Raw genomic sequence first — 22111 nt, 5'->3', positions numbered from 1 at the left:
GAACCAGATGACATACCCAAAACTGCAGTCATTACCCCGTTCGGCTTATTTGAGTTCACCCGAATGCAGTTTGGACTATGCAATGCGGGACAAACATTCCAAAGATTCATGCACAAGCTCTTCGGGGACCTCGATTTCGTCGTTGTCTTTATAGATGACATATGTATCGCTTCGGCTTCCCCCGAAGAACACGCTGAACATTTGCGCATAGTCTTTGAACGGCTCAAATCCAACGGACTTGTTATCAATTTGCAAAAATGCAAATTCGCTCAAGAAGAAGTCGAGTTTATCGGATATATTATCAACAAAGACGGTGTACGACCTGTTCCAGAACGTGTTGCGGCTGTGGCAAACTTCGAGCGACCGGAAACTGTTAAGGAATTACGTCGATTTCTGGCCCTTGTAAACGGATACAAGCGTTTTATTCAACAAGCTACCGACATGCAAGCACCGCTGAGGGCATTAATTCCCGGAAACAAGAAAAATGATACTAGGAAAATCATTTGGAACGACGCAGCTCAAACGGCATTCGATGATTGCAAACATGCACTTGCTGAAGCGACTCTCCTGTACTATCCAGATCCCGAGAAGCCACTAGGGCTGATGGTAGACGCCTCCAACACTGCGGCTGGCGCCGTTTTGCAACAATTTTCGAACGGATGTTGGCAGCCTTTGGGATTCTATTCGGAGAAATTCACAGCAGCGCAGCGAAACTATTCCACTTTCGGACGGGAACTGATGGCCATAAAAATGGCTGTGAAGTACTTCAGGTACCTTTTGGAAGGGCGACGATTCACGATATACACCGATCATAACCCTTTGACGCACGCCCTCACGTCGAATTCGACGTGTCGGTTACATCACGAGGAACGAGCTTTACAGTACATTTCGCAGTTTACCACTGATATTCGACACGTTAGTGGAAAAGAGAACGTAACCGCCGATGTTCTATCAAGAATGGCTGCAATCAGTTGCCCGTCGCCGGTGGATTACAAGGTAATCGCTATCGACCAAGAAAATGATGACGAACTGAAGGACATCATTAGGTCTAAACACACTTCCCTACGCCTGGAGCCTAAAAGACTAGATGGGAGTACGAAACCGTTGTATTGCGACACTTCTACCAATGTAAGTCGACCATTTGTTCCGAAACAGCATCGACACACAATATTGGTTCATATGCACGGAATTTCACATTCTGGTATCCGTGCAACTCGAAAGTTGGTTTCTGAACGGTTTGTATGGCCACGTATGAATACTGACATTACTAAATTTGTTAAAACGTGCATTCCATGTCAAAGATCAAAGATTCATCGCCATACTACATCACCATTTGGCTCTTTTAAATTACCCAAATCTCGCTTTAACCATATCCACATAGATTTGGTTGGACCGCTACCGCAGTCGAATGGGTACTCCTATCTACTCACAATAGTGGATCGCTTCACGAAATGGCCTGAAGCTGTACCGTTAGTCGACATGACCGCCCATTCCGTAGCAACAGCCTTATGTTCGCAGTGGATTTCGCGGTTTGGTTGCCCGGAATTTATCACATCGGATCAAGGTCGGCAGTTTGAATCCGAGGTATTTAGAGAACTGTCAACCATACTTGGTGCCTCGCACTGTCGAACAACCGCCTACCACCCTCAGGCGAATGGTCTGGTAGAGCGATTCCACAGGCAACTGAAAGCAGCTATCACATGCGTCGATTCGAAGAACTGGTACTTCAGATTGCCAATGATATTGCTCGGACTCCGAACGGCTCATCGAGAGGACATGAAATGTTCCGCTGCTGACCTAGTGTACGGCCAAGGACTGCGCATACCAGGTGAGTTCTTTGATGCACCAAAGGAATGTAACGATCGCACAGACTTCTCCAAGAGGCTGCATTACGTCTTCGATAGTCTCAGACCTGTTGAGACAACAAACCATTCTAAGAAGAGATTCTTCATTAACAAACAATTGATGAAATCCACTCATGTGTTTGTGCGATTCGACGCTGTAAAAAAGCCTTTGCAGAAACCCTACGATGGTCCATACGAAGTTCTACACCGAGAAAACAAGTTCATGGATGTTTTGATCAAAGGAAAAGCACAAAGGATTTCTATCGATCGATTGAAACCAGCACATCTGCCGCAAGAGCCCTCGACAGATCAACAAGGAGATCAAAAGACTTTAGTTACACCATCGGGACATCGAGTGAGGTTTATGGTGTAACTAGGAGGGGGGTAGTGTGGTGACGACCTACCCTTCGTGTATACGACTGTGTGAGAGTGGTGGAGAGCAAAAGATAGAGAATAAAACAGAATTGTTTCGAGAGTACACGCGTCGAGTTGTTTGTTTTCCCGTGCCCGAATTTCGACTGAAATATTATCGTTATCCGGTCTAAATCTTCTCCGCCGTAATTGTCCACCACAAACTCATCGGATTTGTTAAAGAATTTTCGGCAAGACCCGATAATTTGATGAATATTTTTTATCTGCCCCCTCAAAATGCAAAATCTGGCCAAAAATTTTTGAGGGGGGGGGGGGGAAGGACAAAAAGTCAAAATTGAATTTGTATCAGCCTAATTCTAAATTAAGACAAATAAAGTTGGATATGGCCAACCGAAGTAATTCACGATCATTCTACTGTTGAAGGTCACATATTTTATCTTTATAAAGTTTTCTCGTGTGAAAAAAGATATTTAACATACATGAAAATGATGAATGCCATTTCAATTTTTGTTATGCCAAACGGCCATTTTGTCAAACGACTATTATGCCAGATTATGCCATTTGACCACTATGCCAAAAGACTATGCCAAACCCGATAGAATTAATGTAGTAAAATGTTTTTCCTATCGGATGCCTTATTTTTTCAATGCCATCATTTTTCCCCGGGTAACGAGGGAAAGAGCAGGGAAGCCAAATGCGACTCAATTCATTGCTCGAAGTAATTCAATTTGAGTCCCGATGCCTGTTGCTCTGGGATGTCGTGAACACCTCCCACACCTGTTTTACTGCAGTGTATATAATTATAAGGAAAAGCTGAAATATAATTATACAAAAGTATTACGTGCAGTTGTCCTTTGACTCCAAATTTACTTTTCTTTGAATGTCCATCATTAATCTTTTAGTTGAATCATGGTATAGTTATGCTGCATATCTATGAGGATATCATATCCGATTTCCATACAATTTTTCTCCGTGTAGGTTCATATTAGAAATTACTGATTGAATGTTAATGTTACAATCGATAATACTACACCATTAATAGGGGTCATATTCTGATGATATAGTGTCAAACAAAACAAGTTTTCAACCACGAGATCCTTCTGAATTTAAAATAAAATCTCATTAAAATTTTTACTTATTCATGTAAATTAATACCTAATAAAATATCAAAATGAATACTAAATTTGTTATTTTCAGAACCAACAATGTTCCAAAGGATTGGTCAAACACTGTACAGGTACCTATCCCGAAAACACCAAATGCTGCTACTACGGACGACTATCGGTGCATAACTCTATGTCCATCGGCGTATAAAATATACGCAAAGATCCTGCTAAAACGCCTAAGGGATCAAATCGACCCATTGCCATCCTATCAGATGGCCTTCCAAGCTAAGCGCAGTGCCACGGACCAGATATTCGTTCTGAGGAGAATACTAGATGAAAGATGGCGAAAAGGAGTCAAAACGATAGTGGTTTCAATCGACTTAAAACAAGCGTTTGACAAAATTGATACGTCCAAGGCGGCAGACATCCTAGACAAACTTGGAGTATCTCGTGCATTGATCAACCGTATTATAAAAGCATGCCTTAATGAAAACACGTCGATACAATGGTTTGGGCAGCGAACAACAACAAGAAAGAAACAACGTGGAATCAAACAGGGATGCCCGCTGAGCCCGGAGCTCTTTATCCTGATGCTACACTACGTTCTAAAACAGCTACAAGAAGAATGGCGAGATATCAGATTAGAGCATGGTAATGACATTCGCCTACCATGCATCCTTTGTTATGCAGATGACATTCTCTTCTTATGCGAAAATGAAGAAGACGTCGAACGGCTGCTGGACCTTCTGATCCCGCTTCTGGAATCCGTAGGACTGGAAATTAACACCAGCAAAACAAAAATCCTTTTCCGCGACCCGTACGACATCGCCAATGTAGCTCCAGACTCCAAAAGAAAATTTGGAAAATACGAGCTGGTAGTAGTCACCATCATGCGGTATTTAGGAGCCTATATAACTAGTAGCTTGTCTAGAGGATCCACAACATCTGAACGAATCAAAAAATCATATAAAGCATTTTTCCATCTTTGCTCCTTCTTACGCAAGCATAAGCTTAGTTGGCCGACAGTTAAAAGATTGTATCATAGCCTCATCACACCTGTTGCAACGTATGGTATGGAGGTGTCAACAATCCTAAAAAGCAACAGGAATTCTCTTCGGAGGATGGAAAATGAGATGATCATGATTTTGAAGGACCTATGCAAAAAAGATCGGGAGGAGAACATCAATCAGGAAGAGTCGACAAACGGTGAACGGGACACAGTGGCAGACGAAGTCACAACCGAGCAATCCGGACAGGCTATTCAATCGGCCGTACAAAACGTGGAATCTGAAAACAATGAACGTTGGAATGAAAACCCTCACATTGCTCCCAACTGGCTCAATAATGTAACAATCAACAACAAAATTCGGACGGCCAGGCTAAATTTCTTCGGACACGTAATAAGAAGCAACCAAGGAGGCATTCTTAAAAATGCCTTGGAGTATAAAATCCCAAAACCCAAGAAAGTAGGAAAGCCAGCGTACTCCTGGAGAAATTGCATATGGCAGGATATTGAACGAAGTGGAATCCCGATCGAAGGTTGGCACGAAGCAGCTCTGGACAAACAGAAACTGAAAAATCTCACAAAATCGCTATACAATAACATGGTTGAATCCGAATATGAAATCAGCGAGGACTCAGATGACAACAGCTCTGACGATTCACTCCTACCTTCGGACTTCGCCGGATTTAGTGACGAAGGAGAAGAGTTCGTTGGTTTTTCGGACTAACATTATACTAATATGTCAAGATTTTCTTTTAATTTTAGACTTTAAGCTACGTAATACACGGTAGGATATATTCAATTATTCAATACATGTCACGACAGATCAAACGAGTCAAACACTAAAAACTAATCGCTTCTATAAATGTCAGAATTCGAATATGAATAGACACCAATGAGAACTAATAAAGCGAACATACGTGAGTAAATTGAACATCCAACAAGATCAAGGTAAGCAATAACCTATAATATACACATTAGGATCTATTAGGAAAAACATTAATGAATAGTGCAAAATTATCAACCAAAATAATAAACACCAAACAAACATGCATTGGGTCCGGAGATAGCAAACATCAAAAACTATTGTTGCTCTTACGAAGTACTAGCTCTATGATTCACAAATCAATATAAAGGCAATTCATGTTAATTCTTCAGAGGCATTTCAAAACCACACATACTAATTTCAGTTTCACAGTAACTGGATGCTTCGCTCAAAAAAGATTTTGTAAAGAACATCATTAAATTCCCCGAGACGGAACCAGTTGGGCGGCGGGATCTATTTTGGGCGATTGATGTTGTGACTCGGGCAATTTTGAACCAGTTGACCTGTTTTCTGGAATAGGGTGAAATACTCACAGTATCCAGCCACTTTCAAGGATTCAGGATGACTGGAGTGGAGCTGACTGAGTCATAACAGCGAGTGCCTATAGTGGACACCCCTGCCCGGACGGCCCCAGCCTCTAAGAAGCAGAACATTCAATAAATTATAATGAACTGACAGACCCCAATTGAAACAATTAATATTACTTACTTACCTAATAGTTGACAATCCAGTAGTAGTAAACATTACATACAACCCGACACTGTATTTTGAAGTTATAGTTCATATAATGACCCAACGAATACATGACCCAGAACCCGTAGACAAAATGACAAGGATAATAAACTAAACAAATTAAATTAAATAACACATATCGCAATATCAGACATTCTTAAATATTACAGAAACTCTATCACTGCAAGGGAACTACTACGATTGACCTCATACAAATCTTGAAAAATTGTGCACTTAGTGTAGATACAAATCCATAGAAACATTAAAATTCAAAGCCAAACGTATACCAAACAGTAAACCGAGCACAGACAAAGAACATAGGTAAATGACAACTCTAAGTCAATAGAAAATAAGTATTGGCATGTTCATTGACGAAATACGATTTCTTCATCATAGGCAATTATCATTATAAAAACGCGGACCGGCAAAAATTAAATAACAAACATAACAATCACTTCACTCTTTGGCGAGCGTTCGTGCGAGACAGTCGCAACTTTTCGTTCGTCCGTTCGGTGACTATTTTGCAAAGTGCTAGTTTTCCGAGTGATCAAGTGTACAAGTGATTATCCCTAGTGGGACGAGTGCGGTTGGCTAGGCCACAATTTTTGCCGCAAAAGTTCGTTTGGTTTGAGTAAAGTTCACGTTTTCATTATATCACGTGGCACATTGTCCGATTATCGAGCACATCAGTGCAGCACCCCCCGCACACCGCGCCGCTCGCGCGGCCGTGATCGGCGTCTTCCAGTGAGTACCCAAGCTCATCGTCGTCGACAGCAGCAGCCCACCGAGAGAAGAGCAGAGAGCGTTCAACCGCCGCACACCAGCGCAGCGTCGGGCGCTCAGCAGCAGCTCGCTTCCTCCCTGTGCGGGCCATCCGATCGCTTGGACCTGTCGTCGTCGAGCCTGTGGCTAAACATAGTGCACAAAGATAAGTACATAAAGTTACCTCTCGTTGTTCCCCCCTCTTCCCTGACTCTTTGATTAGATTTAATTTGGTACATAAGCAGTTTTTTCTCACTTTTCCTGTAGCGTTAACTTTGTCCCTTGTTTTTTGATTATTTCTCGTCCCCGTGATAGTATTAGTTTAAGGTTTTTGAGTGCCCCGTGGTGGTAGTTAACTACCACAATGGGCGATGATGACGATGGCGGGGGTACGTCGTACCGCATCAACGAAGCTTTGTTATTGGCATCGGACTGCTCGAGCCAACAAGGCGATGTAAATGCTAATCCCTTTGTCTCCCCTCACCCTGGCGCTTCTGCAATGGACACCAACAGTAAATCTGTTTCGTCGTCCCCCCGCCTCAAGGCCTACCCTCCCGACTTTGGCGGGCCATATGTTGTTTTCTTCCGACCCAAAGGCAAACGTTTGAACACCGTTCAAATCAGCAAGGATCTGACTAAGCGGTATTCTTCCGTTGTCTCCATTGACATGGTCGGTACAGCTAAGCTTCGGGTGACAGTAGGCGACCGAAAACACGCTAATGAGATTGTGGCCTGCGAGTTGTTTACACTTGAGTACTTCGTTTACCTACCGAGCGCGTCGATAGAGATTTCGGGGAAGGTCGCCGACGCATCTTTGACCTGCGAAACGATCATGCAAGGCTGTGGTCGTTTCCATAACCCTTCTCTACCTCCTGTCCAGATACTGGATTGCCGGCAACTGCATTCGGTCTCCCAGGAGGGTAAGAAGAAGGTTTACACACCATCTGAAGAATTTTGTGTGACCTTCTCCGGATCTGCATTACCAGATCTGCTGGCGATTGGCAAACTTCGGCTACCTGTGAGGCTGTATGTACCGAAGATAATGAATTGCATCAATTGCAAGCAGCTGGGCCACACCGCTCAGTACTGCAGCAATAAACCTCGCTGTGCAACATGCGGGGAGAGACATGTGGACGGTGCGTGTAAAACGCCGCCCAAGTGTGTTTATTGTGGCAGCGACCGTCCACATGATCTGATTGATTGCCCAAGGTACATACAGCAGAAAAAACATCAAAAACGATCGTTGCAGCAGCGATCACGGCGAAGCTACGCCGAAATGCTGAAAAAAGCTGCCCCGACCGTTGAATCCCGTAACATCTACTCGTCTTTATCTCTCGATGATCAGGGCTCTGACTCTGAGGTCGGGGACGGGGTTCCCTTTGTTTTCAAGGGTGAAACGAGGAAACGGATGAGGCTCCAGAGACCCACCAAAAAACCTCGGAATCTGCCTAGCAGCGACCCCCAACCCACCATGACAAATTTCAAGAGTGGTAAGAAAGTCACAAAACGTTCCCCTCCGGGATTCAAAATCCAGGACGAACGAGACTTTCCATCACTCCCGGGAACTTCTAAAATCCCAGATGTCCCACGTTTTTCGAATTCTCAACCGGAAAGACAGCATTCGGAGCACCAGGAGCAACCTCAGGGTGCGCCATTGTTTACGCTCTCTGGCATCATAGACATCATCCTCAGCTTCTTCAATGCTTCAGATTCCGTGAAGAACATTGTAAAAGGACTTCTTCCTTGTGTGACCCCTCTTTTGAAGCAGTTGGCTTCTAAAATGCCCCTCCTTGCGACAATCGTATCTTTCGATGGCTAATTTAACCACCGAGGTCGAAGATACGATTTCGGTTCTACACTGGAACTGTCGAAGTATTACACCGAAATTAGACGTTTTTAAATTTTTAGTTAACAATTTACAATGCGATGTTTTTGCACTATCCGAAACATGGCTGACACCTGATGTAACCTTACCTTTTCCCGATTATAATATAATTCGCCTTGATCGATCCGACTCGTACGGAGGGGTGCTTCTAGGGATTAAGAAGCAGCACTCATTTTACAGAGTCGATTTTCATCCGATGACAGGCATTGAAGCCGTCGCATGTGAGGTGACTATCCGAGGTAAAACCCTCAGTGTTGCCTCCATATATCTTCCACCGAGAACTGCAATATCTCGCAGGGATCTCGCCCACATCTGCTCGGTTATGCCCGAGCCTCGGCTGCTCATGGGAGATTTCAACTCCCATGGTACAGGCTGGGGGGAACTGTACGATGACAGCCGTTCATCTTTGATATATGACCTTTGCGACGACTTCAACATGACAATTTTGAATACCGGAGAAGTTACACGAGTGGCACCTCCAGCTCAAGATGGCAGTCCCAGAAACAGCCGATTAGACCTCTCAATCTGTTCGAGCTCACTATCGCTGGAGTGTTCATGGAAGGTTATCCAGGATCCTCATGGTAGTGATCATCTGCCGATTGTTGTTTCTATTTCCAACGGGTCGCATCAGTCTCCATCGATCGACATCGCCTACGATCTCACCAAGCACATTGACTGGGAGAAGTACGCGGAAGCAATTATCGACGGTGAGCAATCGGTAGAAGTCCTTCCACCGCGGGAAGAGTATCGGTTTCTGTCCGAGCTGATCCTCAGTAGCGCGCTTCAGGCACAACGTCGACCAGTGCCAGGTCCGTCGGTTCGTAGGAAACCCCCGAATCCGTGGTGGGATAGTGAGTGTACAGAAATCTATCGCGAGAAATCCGCGGCGTTCAAAGAGTTTCGGAAACGCGGTTCGGTCGAAAACTTCAAGCGGTTCGCTTCCCTTGAAAGCAAGTTCAAGAACTTGATCAAGGCGAAGAAAAGCGGTTACTGGCGTCGGTTCGTCGAGGGTTTGTCGCGCGAGACATCGATGAGAACTCTTTGGAACGTCGGTAGAAGAATGCGTAACGCGTCGTCGGTCAACGAGGATCGAGAAAGCTCTCCTCGATGGATCCTCAAGTTCGCAAAAAAAGTTTGTCCAGATTCCGTGCCCGTGGAGCGAATAATTCGTGATGTTTCCGACGATAGGGACGACATGGATAGGCCGTTTTCAATGATTGAATTCTCACTTGCTCTTCTTTCATGTAACAATTCCGCTCCAGGAATGGATCGAATCAAGTTCAACTTGCTTAAAAACCTGCCCGACGTCGCTAAGAGGCGCTTGTTGAACTTGTTCAATCAGTTCCTGGATAACAACATCGTTCCGGATGATTGGAGACAAGTGAGGGTGATAGCTGTTCAAAAACCCGGGAAACCCGCGTCGGATCATAATTCGTACCGTCCAATCTCGATGTTGTCTTGTCTACGAAAGCTGTTGGAGAAGATGATTCTCTTTCGACTGGACAAATGGGTTGAATCGAATGGCATGTTGTCAGACACACAGTTTGGTTTCCGCAGAGGCAAAGGTACGAACGACTGTCTTGCGTTGCTTTCTTCAGAAATTCAGCTTGCCTTTGCTCAAAAGCAGCAAATGGGCTCAGTGTTTTTGGATATTAAGGGTGCTTTTGATTCAGTTTGTGTCGATGTTCTTTCCGACAAACTACACGACTGTGGCCTTTCCCCAATTCTTAACAACTTTTTGTATAATTTGCTGTTTGAGAAGCAGATGAGTTTCGCTCATGGTGACTTGACAGTTTCACGAATTAGCTACATGGGCCTCCCCCAGGGTTCATGTCTAAGCCCCCTTCTTTACAACTTTTATGTTAGAGACATAGATGAATGTCTCATGGAAAACTGCACGTTAAGGCAGCTTGCGGATGACTGTGTTGTTTCTGTAACGGGATCAATAGCAGTCGATCTGCAAGGACCACTACAGGATACTTTGGACAATTTGTCTACTTGGGCTCTCAAGCTGGGTATCGAGTTCTCTCCTGAGAAAACTGAGATGGTTGTCTTTTCTAAAAAACACAAACCGGCTAAGTTTCCGCTCGTTCTGATGGGTAAGACAATCACTCATAGCATGTCTTCACAATACCTCGGCGTCTGGTTCGATTCCAAATGCACCTGGGGGAAGCACATTGTGTATCTGATACAGAAATGCCAAAAACGAATCAACTTTATGCGAACTATTACCGGAACATGGTGGGGAGCACACCCGGAAGATCTGATCAGGCTGTACCAAACAACCATTCTATCGGTTTTAGAATACGGTAGCTTCTGTTTTCAATCCGCGGCGAAAACACACTTGCTGAAGCTTCAACGGGTTCAATACCGTTGCCTTCGGATCGCGTTAGGTTGCATGAACTCGACTCACACAATGAGTTTAGAGGTACTTGCTGGTGTACAGCCTCTGACAGACCGCTTTGCGGAGTTGTCGTTCCGGTTCCTCATCCGATGCGAGGTTCTGAATCCGTTAGTCATAGAAAACTTCGAAAAGCTGCTCGAACAGAATCCCCAAACTCGTTTTATGAGTGTGTACTACTGGTACATGACGCTGGAGGTAAGCCCATCTCCGGTTAACACCAATCGTGACAACTTCTCAAACTTCGACAGCTCCTTTGTGGATTTTGATCTCTCTATGAGGGATGAGATCACCGGTATACCGGAATCTTTTCGTTCCATAGGTATTCCACAAATTTTTGCAAGTAAGTTCGGGCATGTTAGCGGGGCCAGACAGTTCTTCACAGATGGTTCCAAAACCGATGATTCGACTGGATTCGGTGTCTACAACGAATTTCATAGCGCCACCTTCATGCTTCAAAAGCCATGTTCGGTATACATTGCTGAGCTCGCGGCTATATACTACACCTTAGAGTACATTCGCACTCTTCCACCTGAGCACTACTTCATTTTTACCGACAGTCTAAGCTCTCTGGAGGCTGTTCGGTCAATGAATCCGATGAAGCACTCAGCGTACTTCCTGAAAGGAATACGCCAAGTCTTGAGTGCTTTGTCCAAACGCTCATACATCATCACCATAGCTTGGGTCCCTTCACATTGTTCAATCCCGGGCAATGAGAAAGCGGACTCTCTGGCTAAGGTGGGCGCTAGCGAAGGCGATATTTACGAGCGTCAAATCGCCTTCGACGAATTTTTTGCATTGGCCCGTCAGGAGACCTTGATCAGCTGGCAACACAAATGGAGAGATGGAGAGATGGGTAGATGGTTGCACTCCATCATTCCACAGGTGTCGAAGAAGCCATGGTTCAAAGGGTTGGATTTAGGCCGCGATTTCATTCGTGTGATGTGTCGGTTGATGTCCAACCACTATTTGTTGAACGCACACACCTTCCGTATTGGGCTCTCAGAAAGCAATCTCTGTGTCTGTGGTGTGGCTTACCAGGATATCGAACATGTCGTGTGGGGATGCAATGAGTATCATGAGGTCAGATCTGAGCTGCATGAAATTCTCCGGGTCCGAGGAAAACAACAGAAACCCGTTAGAGAAGTGTTGGCAGGACTTGATTTGGAATACATGAACCTGATTTATCAGTTTTTGAAACGTGTTGATGTCAGAGTTTGATGTAGTACGTTCCTTGTTTTCGTTGTCCGCCTTTTGGTTTTGTTGTTCGCCCCTGTCTGTCGTCACCCCCCTTCCGTTTGTCCTCTTCTTGTCGTTTTCTACCGATAAAGTCTTTTCTTTTTGGTTCCGTTACAGATATGGACAATTTGTCCCATCAATGTTTTAGTATAAGTTAGCAAATAATTTAGTTTTAAACCCATAAATCCCTCCTTCCCAATTTAATTTTTTTTTTCAATCCTTAACCTCGAAACAGCCGCGAGTACTTCGGCTTCCCAAACTAACATAGTTTTAAGGCAGTAATAAATTGTAAAATGTAAATTCATTGTAAAAACAAAAGATTTCGGCTCAGTTATGCCCATGTGGCGCCCGAGCCTTCCAAATAAACGAACAAGTAAAAAAAAAAAAAAAACAATCACTTGACAGATCACTTAGATTACTGAATGACATAACACGACGTATACTGAAAAAGAGACCAGAAATAAAAAGCATTGACAAATATACGACAACTGACTTAACGAGAAGAAAAACATATCAGACCATACCAAAATCAAACAAGAAGACAAATACAAAACATGTGAACATAACACTACATAGGCAAATCCTGACTAACTGACCAATTGAAAACTTTCCAATCTTCTACCGTAACTTTCTGAGTCAGTCTGCAACAGTGTCTTAACCTTCCTTAGTCCCTAAAAAAAAGTTACAAATAAGACCCTGGGGTCATTTTTGACCCCAAACTTTGAACGGCTATCAAAAATCAGTGGCTGGGCCGATTTTGATTTTCTTTGGCCCAAATGAAAGCCACACATGTCTAGTTTTCAAAACCCCCGGAGAGTTCCGGATTTGGTCACTGTGGCCACCGGGAACCTGCTTCAACTGAAAAATGCCGCTTTAGAGACCCTAACTTTGGCAAGCTATAACTTTGCAACCAAACAAGTAATCAGGACCGTTCAAGAATCGTTGGAAAGGTATTCACGTGGACTTTGATTAAAGACATTAATATTCACTAATTCTTAAGAACCGGTTCCGGAAATCCGGAACATCCGGAAAGTAATGTTTTTCACGATAATGTGCTAGAAAGCACATTCATATTATTTACAGGATAGAAGTTTTTGCATCAAACTTCCTTAGGCCATAATACAATCTGTCGAGAACTATTTCTGTATGTTTCTGGTTATGTCCCGTCCTTCTGGAACCGGTTCCAGGGATCCCACAAGATGGCCAACGAGTTGACTGTAACGAAATTGAACGGTTTTCCGCGCTAAACACATCTGCGTTGGTTAACTCATGATGAAATCTCAATAATTTTACATGCTCCATATTGTTGTGATATATAAAAATATTGTTGGACATTGTGGTCTTATGTGGCCACCGGAGTGACCACCGGAGAAACCCGTATTTAGGGACTTCCATGTTTTTGCAACAAAGATAGGCATTCGACGGCTCTAACTTCATGATTTTTCATGGCCATGTGGCTTCTGGCATTAAATAGAAGAATTGACCATTCTGGTCTGTTTTGGCCACCGGAGTGACCACCGGAGAAATCCGTATTGAGGGAGTTTCATGTTTTTGCAACAAAGATAGGCATTCGACGGTTCTAACTTCATGTTTTTTCATGGCCATGTGGGTCCTGGCATTGAAAAGAAGAATTACCCATTCTGGTCTGTTTTGGCCACCGGAGTGACCACCGGAGAAACCCGTATTGAGGGAGTTTCATGTTTTTGCACCAAAGGTAGGCATTCGACGGCTCTAACTTCATGATTTTTCATGGCCATGTGGCTTCTGGCATTAAATAGAAGAATTGACCATTCTGGTCTGTTTTGGCTACCGGAATGACCACCGGAGATATCCGTATTGAGGGAGTTTCATGTTTTTTGCAATAAAGATAGGCATTCGACGGCTCTAACTTTATGATTTTTCATGGCCATGTGGCTTCTGGCATTGAAAAGAAGAATTGACCACAATGGTCTGTTTTGGCCACCGGAGTGACCACCGGAGAAACTCGTATTGAGGGAGTTTCATGTTTTTGCAACAAGGATAGACATTCGAAGGCTCTAACTTCATGATTTTTCATGGACATGTTGCTTCTGGTACTAAAAAGAACAATTGAATATTCTGGTTAGCTTTGGCCACCGGAGTGACCACCGGTGAAATCCGTATTGAGGGAGTTTCATGTTTTTGCAACAAATATAGGCATTCGACGGCTCTAACTTCATGATTTTTCATGGCCATGTGGCTTCTGGCATTAAAAAGAAGAATTAACCATTCTGGTCCGTTTTGGCACTGGCTCGGCCCACGGCGACGACGACGAAGTGATGATGAAGAATAAATTAACGACAGTTTGGTTTTTGGGAGACCACGCAAAGTAGTTGGAACGAAACGAGGATAATGATCGAGCATATGATGATGAGGATTAACAACGGGGCGCAAGAAATTTTTTAGGGGTTACCAATCGTGATGTTGTCAGAGGCGTAGCTGGATGTTCATCATACGTTATTTATTTATCGGCGCAAATATTGTGTATACGACAGTTGTGGAAATTTTACTATACTGTGGTTGAAAGCTTTATTGAATTAAGGCTCTGATTCATTTGACGGACTTTGTGGTTTGATGTTTAATGTTCCTGATTACTCCTGGGCACTGGGTTTTATCCCTGGCCCTGGCCAGTCTCTTTCAACCTATTTTATAACTTTGTATATACAGTCGAGACTCTTATAAGATCACTGGTCGGGGGCGCAATAGGAATCCGCTTAATAGAAGACTAAGAGCTTATAGGTTTTCGGCCTTTTGGGGGTATGGCCTATTATCTCGGGTGTGTTAAGAGTTAGCGCAATACTTTCTTCGGCAAAGTTTTAGGGCTTGATAAGATCTACCATTTAGAACTTTGGTTCATAGGATTAGTTGGCAACTTGGCCGCTAGAGGGACCATCAACAGTTTGATGCTAAATTGCACTACAGAAACCATATCAGGTTGTCAAGCAAACGTTACGATATGCGACAGCTCAAGATCCTGATAATTTGGAAGGATAGTGTCTTCGGAAAAGTTGTTGGGTACGCCAATAACTTACTGACGATGAGTTACGAAGGTGTAAAATTCCTCCACTGGGCGGCGCTAGTGAATATGCCAATTTTAGATATTTCATAGCTCAGAATCCTGATAACTTACGAAGTTGGTGTCTTCGGCAAAGTTGTTCAGTATGACATAAACTTAAATAAAAATTAACACTTGTTTCGCAATTCTGCCACTAGGCGGCGCTAGTGAACATGCAAATTTTAGAAAACTTATAGCTCAGAATCCTAATAACTTAGAAAGTTGATGTCTTCGGAAAAGTTGAGCAGTATGACATAAACTTACATAAAAAAAACACATGTTTCAAAATTCTGCCACTAGGTGGTGTTTACCGTTTTTTCGTCTTTTTCCGACTATTTTTGTAATTTTTCGGCTTGGCTAAACTAGTGTCGCTCCCCCCGATAACTTATTAAGTTGGTGTCTTTGGAAAAGTTAATCAGAATGACATAAACTTTCATAACAATAAACATTTGTTTCGCAATTCTGCCACTAGGCGGTGCTAGTGAACATGCAAATTTTAGAAAACTCATAGCTCAGAATCCTGATAACTTTGAAAGATGGTGTCTTTGGCAAAGTTGATCGGTATGACATAAACTTACATAAAAATAAACACTTCGGCACCAACATTTCAAAAGGGCGTAACTGCATTTTGAAACAAACCCCCCTTTCACATCTGTGGATCGTATTTCAATGCCGCCATGCAAATCACCGCCAGTATAGGAAAGAAGAGCAATTTCTCTGTCTAGTAATGTTTGTGAATTTCGTGGGAAACTTAAAATACGACCCACAGATGTGAAAGAGTGGTTTGTTTCAAAATGCAGTTACGCCCTTTTGAAATGTAGGTGCCGACTTGTTTCAAAATTCTGACCGTTTTTTTCGACTTTTTTTGAAGTTTTTCGGTTTAGCAAAACTAGTGTCGCTCCCCCCGATAACTAAGAAAGTTGGTGTCTTCAGCAAAATTGACCCGTATGACATAGACTTACATAAAACGGAAACCTTGCTTCGCAATTCTGCCATTAGGTGGCGCTAGTGAACTTGCAAATTTTAGAAATTGTATAGCTCAGAATCCTAATAACTTAGGAAGATGGTGGCTTCGGCAAAGTTGATCAGTATGACATAGACTTGCACAAAATGGGACACTTGTGACAGAATTCTGCCTCTAAGTGGCACCAGTAAACACGCAAATTTTAAAAATCTCATAGCTCAGAATTCTGCAATCTTGGAGAGACTGTATTCTTCATTGATGAGATACTTGGTTTGAAATTCTGCCCCTGGGCAGCATGCACATTTTATTAATTGTATACTTTGATGTCAGTCGGACTCGAAAGGAATCCTCCGTAGAACTTTAAGAGTATGCCAGTTGAAACTACTAGACGAATTAATTTTATTAAAAAAAATTAAAGAATTGCGAAGTGTTCATAAAACTCACTAAATGGATAATATTTGTGACTGAATTCCTCGATTGCAGAACTTGATAATTCCCTAATTCAAGTGAAACATTGTTTGTCTTCCTCAAGAAAGCCCTTCTCTTACCAACTAAGACAACTTTTCATTCTGAAAAAGCTGACTTCACGTAAGTATAAGAAAATAGAGCCAGCAAGAAAGGAGAAAGCATATCAAGTACTAACAAATAATGTGGACATATCTAAAAAGATAATGAAAAGAAACGATGTGATTTTCAAGAACAGTGAACATAGACGACCAAAACGTTAAGTGGTGTTAACCAAAATATACGATGAAAGGTTTGTTTGGGAACCGAAGTAAAACTATCCTCAATTCTCGAACTAACCATATTACCATTGACAGTGCAGTATGAGACTACAAGGATCGCAGTATATTTTAACATGAATTGCCACTATTACAGAATAACCTTGTTGAACAATAAGAATAACAACTGAGCATAAAGATAATATGTCGCGTGCCGAAGCATGAAAGTTGAGCCGTCGAAAGACTGCTTCTGGTCTGGCTTCTAGATAATATGAGCGTTTAAAAATAAACATAGGAGTTCCCTAGTATGTGTTTCTCCAGGTGGTCACTCCGATGGCCAAAGCAGACCAGAAAAGTCAAAATAGTACACAATCATGAAGTTATAGCCGTCGAATGCCCAATGCAAAAACATGGAAGTCCCTCAATGCGATTTTTTCCGGTGGACTCCGGACCAGAATGGTCAATACTTCTTTTTAATGCCAGAAGCCACATGGCCATGAAAAATCATGAAGTTAGAGCCGTCGAATGCCTATATTTGTTGCAAAAACATGAAACTCCCTCAATACGGATTTCACCAGTGATCACTCCGGTGGCCAAAGCGAACCAGAATATTCAATTGTTCTTTTTAATACCAGAAGCAACATATCCATGAAAAATCATGCAGTTAGAGCCTTCGAATGCCTATCTTTGTTGCAAAAACATGAAACTCCCTCAATACGAGTTTCTCCGGTGGTCACTCCGGTGGCCAAAACAGACCATTGTGGTCAATTCTTCTTTTCAATGCCAGAAGCCACATGGCCATGAAAAATCATGAAGTTAAAGCCGTCGAATGCCTATCTTGGTTGCAAAAACATGAAACTCCCTCAATACGGGTTTCTCCGGTGGTCACTCCGGTGGCCAAAACAGACCAGAATGGGTAATTCTTCTTTTCAATGCCAGGACCCACATGGCCATGAAAAAACATGAAGTTAGAACCGTCGAATGCCTATCTTTGTTGCAAAAACATGAAACTCCCTCAATACGGATTTCTCCGGTGGTCACTCCGGTGGCCAAAACAGACCAGAATGGTCAATTCTTCTATTTAATGCCAGAAGCCACATGGCCATGAAAAATCATGAAGTTAGAGCCGTCGAATGCCTATCTTTGTTGCAAAAACATGGAAGTCCCTAAATACGGGTTTCTCCGGTGGTCACTCCGGTGGCCACATAAGACCACAATGTCCAACAATATTTTTATATATCACAACAATATGGAGCATGTAAAATTATTGAGATTTCATCATGAGTTAACCAACGCAGATGTGTTTAGCGCGGAAAACCGTTTAATTTCGTTACAGTCAACTCGTTGGCCATCTTGTGGGATCCCTGGAACCGGTTCCAGAAGGACGGGACATAACCAGAAACATACAGAAATAGTTCTCGACAGATTGTATTATGGCCTAAAGAAGTTTGATGCAAAAACTTCTATCCTGTAAATAATATAAATGTGCTTTCTAGCACATTATCGTGAAAAACATTACTTTCCGGATGTTCCGGATTTCCGGAACCGGTTCTCAAGAATTAGTGAATATTAATGTCATTAATCAAAGTCCACGTGAATACCTTTCCAACGATTCTTGAACGGTCCTGATTACTTGTTTGGTTGCAAAGTTATAGCTTGCCAAATTTAGGGTCTCTAAAGCGGCATTTTTCAGTTGAAGCAGGTTCCCGGTGGCCACAGTGACCAAATCCGGAACTCTCCGGGGGTTTTGAAAACTAGACATGTGTGGCTTTCATATGGGCCAAAGAAAATCAAAATCGGCCCAGTCACGGATTTTTGAGAGCCGTTCAAAGTTTGGGGTCAAAAATGACCCCAGGGTCTTATTTGTAACTTTTTTTATGGGAGCTCCCCTAGGGGTCGTCCAATGTTTTGGATGAATGGAAATGATAGTTTTCCACAAAAAAATAATTGTCTGAAAATTTCACATTTCTAGGCCTTTCGAAACAAAAGCTATAGCTAATTGAAATTCGGAAAAGGTCAAAAAAGACCCCAAGACCTTACTAAGGTTAATGGATATCATTTTCCGCGTACGGCTGGCAAACTGCTTCTGAAAGACTACGTACTCTTTTCTATCTTCAGGTCTAGTGTAGAGGTTTCAACTCTATTCAGAGTGCAGCTAGAAACCTAGCAAAAAAAAAAAAAAAAAAAATGAATACTAAATTTGTTATTAATTTTTAGTTATTACCCTATAGATTTGATAACTCCTTGAGAACTGCGTATGATATCAAATCGTAAAATGTGGATAACAAAATGAGATATCAATTTGTTATCAATGAGAACTCATTCTGTTTTCAATTAGATATTTCAGTAAATTATTGTGTTATCATTTTTTGTTATATTAACACTTAAGTCATACAAAATGAAAACTCACTTTGTTATCAAAATTTGTGATATCTAAATAACTTAATTTGTTTTCAATTAGTTCTCATTCCCTGCTCGGGTCTATACCCCCACACTATGTGGACATACCTTTTCAGGTGTCTGTTCAACAGATTATCCCCTTAGAAGAAAAAAAAAAACCTCAAAGGGAAGAGAGAACAACTTATAAGGCGATAGCTGGTGCTCAATACACGCTCCCCTTCTCGAAGTCATTCTTAATGGGTGTACAACGAATAAAACTGAAGAGAAAGACTAAGGTTTTAGTGGATCGGCCTTTGAACCCCACGCTACCCAAGGATCCACCTCTTGGATGTCGAATAGTTGATATTCGCAAAGTTGGTATTCGCTACCGATTCGGTTGGCACAAGAAGGCGTGGAGCGCAGAGAGCACAATAGGTGGACCAGGTGGACGTGATCTGGCTAGTGTATAGGAATGACCGACGTTGAAGAGTAACGTGTTGACTCAATGTTACGATGAATTTGAAATATAATGGAGGAAGTGATACCTACGGCACAATAGTTTTTTCTGCTTCATATTTTCCACTAAGATTCTATTATTTCAATTAAACATAAAATTACAAACATTCAAGATTTAGAGAACGGTGAATTAGATTATGTATACTTACGAAACATTCTCATCGAACTAAGGTTTCACCCATGGCAATACTCCCTAACGGTGCCGAACCTTTTTGTTGGAGCTGTTTTTCTTCACCGAGCTAACGTTCGCCGCCTTGTGCTTGGCGGTGCTGCTCGGAGTGCTCGATTCTTTGGCCGAGCTGCTGTTCGGCGTGGTTGCCTCTTTGGTAGGAGTCACTGGACGGTTCAGGAAGGACGACGATTTCTCAATGGTGCTACTTTTGGAAGAATTTAAACTCTTGCTGACGGGGGTCTTCAGTGTCGCGGCCTGATCGCCGTGACCTGTCGAGAGTGACGTGTTCGAATTGATGGCGCCGATTTGATTGTCGCTCGAATCGTCGTTGGTCATCGAGTCCGATTCGCTGTTGCGGTCATGCTTGGCATCGTTCGGGTCAACCAATCCACTCACAGCCTAAAATGGGGAGATGTTAGTCATGTTTCGATTCCGACTGACAATTTACGGTACTAATGTACTTACAGCCATCGATGTGATGGATGACTTGGAGAACAGTCGCTCCGCTTCCTTGAACTTTCGATTCCGTTTGTCCGCCTTGGAGTTGGTCGTCTTGTTGGTGGTAAGGTAACGATCCCATCCTCGAATAATGTTGCCGTAGAGCTGCGTGTCCTCCAGATAGGATCCTTCGAAAGCGTATATTTGTCGCTCAAGATTGGCGAGGGTTTCCTACGGAGACAAAATCAGAGCGGTAAGGATAAACAAATAGACCACCTCACGGCGAAATTCTATCTCTTTTGCTCCTTCAGAGAGTTTAAAAACAACAGGACCAGTACCTGTCAAATTTGACAGGTGTTGGTCCTGTTGTTTTCTAATTTTCCGTAGGAGAGAAAGAGAGCGATTTCTTGATGACGTCACCGTGCAATGGGCAATTGAGCGTCCCCTGGAAAAAGCGCCATCCGCTTCACAGTCTTCGACTTACCGAAATTTCTGCTTTTCTCTTTACCAATTCTGCTAGCTCTGCCCGTGTGTCTAAACTGCTGGATGATTTGGCAGTCATTTTGAAAGTATTTTGTAATTAATTACGAGAACAATCACTTTTTTTTATTATTTTAACGCTTGTTTTGTTGACTAATTATGATTGTTTTGGTAGTCCGAGACAAGATCCGACGGCGAACTTTCCACAGACTGACAGCTCATCCAAAACCAAAGTATCTAAATACCAAGGTAAGAGATTCCCGCTAATATTCGCGGGTTAGTTACAGTCACTATATACACAGTCTGGCGGACTGTCACTTTCGACCGGAGCCAATCGAGCATGACGTCATAGTGTCCACACCGATAAATGCTACACCGTGACGTCATGCTCGATTGGCTCCGGTCGAAAGTGACAGTCCGCCAGACTGTGTATATAGTGACTGTAGGGTTAGTGAGAAAAGGAAAAAAGCAAAAAATAGTTATGAAGTTTGCGCTGATTTGTATGGGCGCATCACTATTTAGCAAACTTTCCTAAGAAATTAAGCACTCCCATCATATAAGCAATTATTTAATTGCATCTCACTGGATTAAAAGTGACTTCCATGCAATAAAACAGGAAATATCGCCATTTGAAAATCGGTAACAATTTTTTTTAATTGGTTCTAAACATATTTTTTCAGCATTTAGAAACATCCAAACTACTAAAACTTCACAAACTTTGCTGAAATAATGACATTTTAGTGTAAAAACACCAACTTTTCATAACTAACGCAGATGTGTTGGTGAGTCTCATTTTTGACATTTGCGGGAATCTCTTACCTTGGGTATTTAGATACGTTGATCCAAAACGGGCGATTTTTTTTGGTAGCGAAGCACAGTAAAAACAAACGAGCAACATTTCTCGCGTTACATTTGAAAAGGGCCTATCCCTAAAATGTAAACAAATCGATTTTGATACCTTCCCTAATAGAAAAATATGATACAACGTGCTTAACCAGCAATGTATAATACATTTTTATTAGGGTTTCCATAGCATCCCCCAACAGTATTGCTTTTCCTGAGACGAGACTCGCGAAGAGGAAAAAAAGCAACGTCAAGTGCAGCCCAACTGAGCTGTCAGTTGTAGCCCGTTTGATTACGTTACCTAAAACGAGGAAAGTATTGCTATCCGAGATAAATTCTGAAGCCAAAATTTAC

General features: G+C 42.5%; 1 protein-coding gene across 1 annotated transcript; it reads right to left on the bottom strand.

Annotated features, from left to right (window-relative positions):
- Positions 1-19877: 19877 nt before the first annotated feature.
- On the bottom strand, positions 19878-21126 carry LOC109412533 (chromatin modification-related protein MEAF6). Its single transcript, XM_019686164.3, has 3 exons — positions 20919-21126; positions 20462-20665; positions 19878-20395 (listed from the first exon to the last, which is right to left on the bottom strand). The coding sequence occupies exons 1-3, from the start codon at positions 20994-20996 to the stop codon at positions 20018-20020; spliced, it is 660 nt and encodes a 219-aa protein (XP_019541709.3). The 5' UTR covers positions 20997-21126; the 3' UTR covers positions 19878-20017.
- Positions 21127-22111: the final 985 nt, after the last annotated feature.

Source organism: Aedes albopictus, chromosome 2 (genome assembly GCF_035046485.1).
Source record: "Aedes albopictus strain Foshan chromosome 2, AalbF5, whole genome shotgun sequence".
In the NCBI taxonomy this organism is placed as follows: Eukaryota; Metazoa; Arthropoda; class Insecta; order Diptera; family Culicidae; genus Aedes; species Aedes albopictus.
Note: the sequence above shows the minus strand (reverse complement) of the source record. Positions and strands in the feature narration are given on the sequence as shown.

Excerpts from the sequence above, each read along its gene's own strand:
- LOC109412533 (XM_019686164.3), bottom strand. The coding sequence starts at position 20,996 with ATGACTGCCAAATCATCCAGCAGTTTAGACACACGGGCAGAGCTAGCA. Across the intron at positions 20,666-20,918 it reads AGAGAAAAGCAGAAATTTCG|GAAACCCTCGCCAATCTTGA; the intron begins GTAAGTCGAAGA and ends TTGTCTCCGTAG. Across the intron at positions 20,396-20,461 it reads CATCCATCACATCGATGGCT|GCTGTGAGTGGATTGGTTGA; the intron begins GTAAGTACATTA and ends TCCCCATTTTAG.